The sequence below is a fragment of the Nicotiana tomentosiformis genome, chromosome 11 (genome assembly GCF_000390325.3).
Source record: "Nicotiana tomentosiformis chromosome 11, ASM39032v3, whole genome shotgun sequence".
In the NCBI taxonomy this organism is placed as follows: Eukaryota; Viridiplantae; Streptophyta; class Magnoliopsida; order Solanales; family Solanaceae; genus Nicotiana; species Nicotiana tomentosiformis.
This window is the reverse complement of record NC_090822.1, coordinates 1,496,279-1,501,017: the sequence shown is the minus strand read 5'-3', so window position 1 is coordinate 1,501,017 and position 4,739 is coordinate 1,496,279. Positions and strand designations below refer to the sequence as shown.

At 37.2% G+C, this 4,739-nt stretch overlaps 1 protein-coding gene and 1 non-coding gene across 2 annotated transcripts; one reads left to right on the top strand and one right to left on the bottom strand.

The window, feature by feature from the left end:
- Positions 1 to 1,726: 1,726 nt before the first annotated feature.
- Positions 1,727 to 1,833, bottom strand: LOC117277936 (small nucleolar RNA R71). The gene has a single exon (XR_004508256.1). It is a non-coding gene; the product is annotated as a small nucleolar RNA R71 (small nucleolar RNA).
- Positions 1,834 to 2,689: 856 nt separating this feature from the next.
- On the top strand, positions 2,690 to 3,595 carry LOC138900840 (uncharacterized). Its single transcript, XM_070188474.1, has 2 exons — positions 2,690 to 3,057; positions 3,112 to 3,595. Exons 1-2 carry the CDS (start codon positions 2,690 to 2,692, stop codon positions 3,593 to 3,595), a joined length of 852 nt encoding a protein of 283 aa, XP_070044575.1.
- Positions 3,596 to 4,739: the final 1,144 nt, after the last annotated feature.

The window sequence follows — 4,739 nt, the reverse complement described above, 5'->3', positions numbered from 1 at the left end:
TGGATTTGTTTTGGGGGCAGATGAAATACCCCAAAACACCATGTTTGACACACTTTTGGACAGATTTCGACCTAGGGAGGCCAAGGAGGCTAAGGAGGAGTTTGAAGAACACAAGCACAAGGATTTCATCATTTCTTCCTCACTCAAGATCCAGGTTTGGATTGTATTTATGTTTTCCTCTACTTTTATTTCATTTGTGAAGAACTTCTCCGTGTCTATGGAGTAGAACCTTTTGGGTTTTGATGGCTTTGGTGTATTGATAGTTGTTTGTGGATTATAACTCTATTTTTATGTATTTGAAATATTTTTGGAAGATTTAATTGTTGTATCTATGTTCACGTGTTCCTGTAATCGAAAGAGGCATAACTTGTGATATATTTGCACTATATTATTGGTTGAGTTCATAGATTCTTCTAAGTAATCGAAGGAGGCTAGTTGAATCCTTGATTAAACCTAGTTAGGAGGATAATCGAAAAAGGCTTTTCTAAAGACCAATCCATTACGAATTCATGCATATCTTCACTGAGCTTAAATTGGTTCATATTGTGAGGTTGAGACTTAATCGAGAGAGGAATTTCTACTAAACATTGTACTGATAATTAAGTGAATTCGATAGACTCACTTGAATATTAGAAGTGAATTATCTAGAGTTAGATCCCGAACAATTATCTTGCACCTATCCTATCAACCCATATTTTCTCCCATTGATAACTCCCTTTCTTACCCTTGTTGCGGTTGTCATTAGTCAATAACTATAAATTTTAGATTATTAATTATATAAAACTCAACTATTGATCCTCTTGAATAGCAATCTAGCTACAAACTACGATAATACTGTTTAAATCCAATCCTATTGGACACGATATTATACTATACTATCTTTGACTAGCGAGCACAATTTAAGTGTGTGTTTTACACTCGTCAAATTTTGGCGTCGTTATCGGGGATTGGCAATTAATAGTGTTAGAAATAGTTTGTAGTGCTAATTCAGGAATTTATTTTATTTTTACTTTTATTTTTGTTCTCCACGGGTTTCTCCTTCGTGTACAGGCAACATGTTAAGTGTGTGGTGTATGACACGATCTTCTTGTAGAGAAGTAATACCCTACAAACCGGAATTGGAAAAACACATGCGGCAACTGAGGAAGGAGAAAGAGTTTACCGTAAGGTTTTTGGGGAAACGTTCAACCAAGAACACGTGGCTAATAATAATGACAATGAGGTAGAGGCAGCTAGGATAGCTGTTGAGGCAGCCCATAGAGCTGCTGAGGAAACTGTCGATGACAATAGGGGTCGAAGATTCAATCTAAATCAACCCTTGATTGAAGACCAATTTGAGAATGCGCTACCAAAGCCTGGTAGAGCATTGGGTGACTATGCTAGACCAATCTACAATCAAGGATTGTCAAGTGTTAGACCACCTTCAATTAAAACCAATAATTTCGAGTTGAAGCAAGGTTTCCTTCAAACTATTCAAAGCAGCTGCGTTTTCAGATGGAAAGTGAACGAAGATCCAATCACGCATCTGATGGACTTCGAGGAGATTATGAACACTTTTTAATATAATGGGGTGTCAGAAGATGCTGTGTATTTAAGGGCATTCCCCTTTTCACTTAAAGATGATGCAAAGTAGTGGCTTCGAAGCTTTCCAAATGGATCAATTAGAACATGGGAGGAAATGACCAGAAAATTTCTTGATAAATATTTCTCCTCAGCCAAGACGGGCAAGTTTAGAAGAGAAATCCATAACTTCTGCCAGAAAGAGAATGAAACTGTTTTTGAAGCATGGGAGAGGTTTAAGGAGATAATTAGAAGGTGTCAACATAGTGGAATTGAACTCTGGATGCAACTCCAGGATTTTTGGGATGGATTGACATCGGCCTCGCGTAGAACTTTGAGCAATGCAGTTGGAGGCCCTTTTATGAAGAAGACTCCAGAGGAGATAGTTACAATTCATGATGAACTATCTGAAGATGCTAATTAGTGGCCCTCTGAGAGTATGGAAAGAAGAAAATAAACTCGTGTTCACCAAGTTGATGCCATTACATCTGTGCAAGTACAACTTGATGCTATGGCTAAAGAAATACGGAAGCTAATTGTAGCTTCAATGAAAAATGTACACCACGCAGCTTGTGATATATGTGGAAGAGGACACCCCACCCATGAGTGTCAAGCCTCAACTGAGGAAGTGAATGTTGTAGGAAACTATAATGCAATGGGTCAGAGGCACCCCAACTTTTCATGGAGTTCACCTGGGGGTACTGCAAATGTATGGCAATAAAACAACCCTAGATTCCAAGAACAAAGAGCTACAAGTTTTCAAAATCAGCAGAGGCAGCAGTATCACTCTCCACAGTCGAATCAATCTAGCATGGAAGATCTTATGAAGACATTCATTATCAAGACAGATAAGAGGCTTGATGCCCATGATGCAGCTATCAAAGAATTGAGTACATCTTTTCGAAAACTGGAAAAACAGGTTGGGCACTTAGCTACTCTAATGTCGGAGAGAGCCCCAGGAACACTTCCTGCTGATATTGAGAGAAATCCAAAAGAAACAATAATGGTTGTAACTTTGAGAAGTGGGCAAGTATTGAAAGATCCCACCCCGATCCAAAATGAGGTGAACTTTGAAAAAGAAAGTGAGAAGTAATTGAAGGGTGATGTTGATAAAAAGAATAAAGGCCTGATGAAAACTGAGAAAAAGAAGGAAGAAAAATCAAGAAGGGCGGAACATGATGAGAGCAAGCATATGTCTGCGCTGCCTTTTCCCCAAAAGCTGAGTCGAGAAAAGCTGGTCAAGCAGTTTGAGAGATTTCTAGATGTGCTGAAACAGATTCATGTAAACCTACCATTCACAAAAGTGCTCTCACAAATATTGGCTTATTCCAAGTTCTTGAAGGAGATTCTGACAAAGAAGAGGAAAATAGAAGAGACCTCAGTGGTCAAGCTCATAAAGCATTGCAGTGCAATATTGCAAAACAAACTCTCACAAAAATGTGGAGATCCAGGGAGTTTTACCATACCTTGCTCTTTAGGCACTACTAATTTTGATAAGTCTCTATGTGATTCTGGTGCCTCACTTAATTTAATGCCTCTATCTATTTACAGGAAACTCGAGAAGGAGATTGGAGAGATAAGATCTAAACCAATATCTTTGCAGCTGGCAGACCAATTGACTCTAATACCCAAGGGAATAGATGAAGATGTCTTTGTTCGGGTAGATAAGTTTGTATTTCATGTGGATTTCATGGTGGTTAATGTGGAAGAGAACAAAAAGGCATCCCTCATCCTAGGAAGACCATTCCTAGCAACGGGTAGAGCAATATTAGATATACATGAGAGAAAAATCATGCTTAAGGTGGGCGAGGAGACTGTGAATTTTGAGATGGATGTAAAAACGGGGGTAAAAAGGGAGAAGCTAGATGCTAGTGTTGTGTGGAAAGTGAAGGGCGAGAAAGAGAAAACTGCGGCGAGCGAAAAAGATAAGTGTGGCGTGTATCCAAGGAAGGCCGAGAAGAAGCTGTCTGCATGGATGTGTGCATTAGTTGGGGCGCGAGGGATGGATCCCAACTTCTGTTCAAATCCCGACTAGATGTTCAGGGAAGTTGTCCTTACTTCTTTCTTTTTATTTGTTTGTCATAGGGACATGGCACGATTTAAAGTGTGGGGTAGGGATGTATATATGTATAGAATGTATAAATGTTTATGTGTGTTTTTGTAATTCATTTGATTGAAAATTTTAAAATTTTTGATTTTTCTCGACGATGGATGTCATTCGACAGGTTTCTTGAGGGATTAAGTCGAAAAAAATAAAATAAAATAAAATAATATATATATATATATATATATATATATATATATATATATATATATATATATATATATATATATATATATATATATATATATATATATATATCATCTTTTTTATGTAGTATAATAATTCCCCATTGGTTCGCGGTTCTTTTCCAAGGACTTTATTTGAACCGAGTGTAGTTAGTCTTATTTTCTTTTTAGGAGTAGGAATTCTTGTGCTGCGATTTGAAATGAAAGCAATATCTCTTAACTGTATTATGCCTTGAGAATAGTAAGTACTTTAGTTGTGACGCTTAGGCTCAGTTTTTGACTCTTGTATAAGCACATTAAATTGTATGATCTTAACTTTGCTTAACTGCTTTGACTAGAGTGTCTTGATGAGTCCGATCCTGAGTGAGTATGTGTCATGTGTGGGTGAAATTTTGTGTTATTCTGTGCATTGTATTTGATGTCTAAAACTTGCGCCGTATGTTTGCAAAGCGAAATAGAAGTTTTATTCAGTCTTGGAAGTGATATAGGCATTTCTTTGTTGAGCCAGATATATGTGTTTGCCCACCAAATTGTTATGTATCTTAGTTAACCCCCTTTGAGCCTATAATCTTGTTTCTTTGGCAACCACATTACAAGCTTTACCTATTTGTTTGAATTGACCATCTATTTGAACCATTTATCTTTCGTGAGGACTTGAAATTGTATGAACTTTGTAAAGGTTGAAGTGTGGGGTGGTTGGTTTGGCTTTTGAGTGGAACTATTTAACTAAGGAGAAAGGTGCACTATTTTAAAAAAGAAAGAGCCACTTGGATTGAAAAAGAAAGAAAGAAATAAGTGTATGATTGTGAAAAATATTCCTTGATAGTGGTTACTTGATGTAATTGTACTTAAAGAAGTAGGGAGTTAATGTATATTGATGTAAAGGTGGA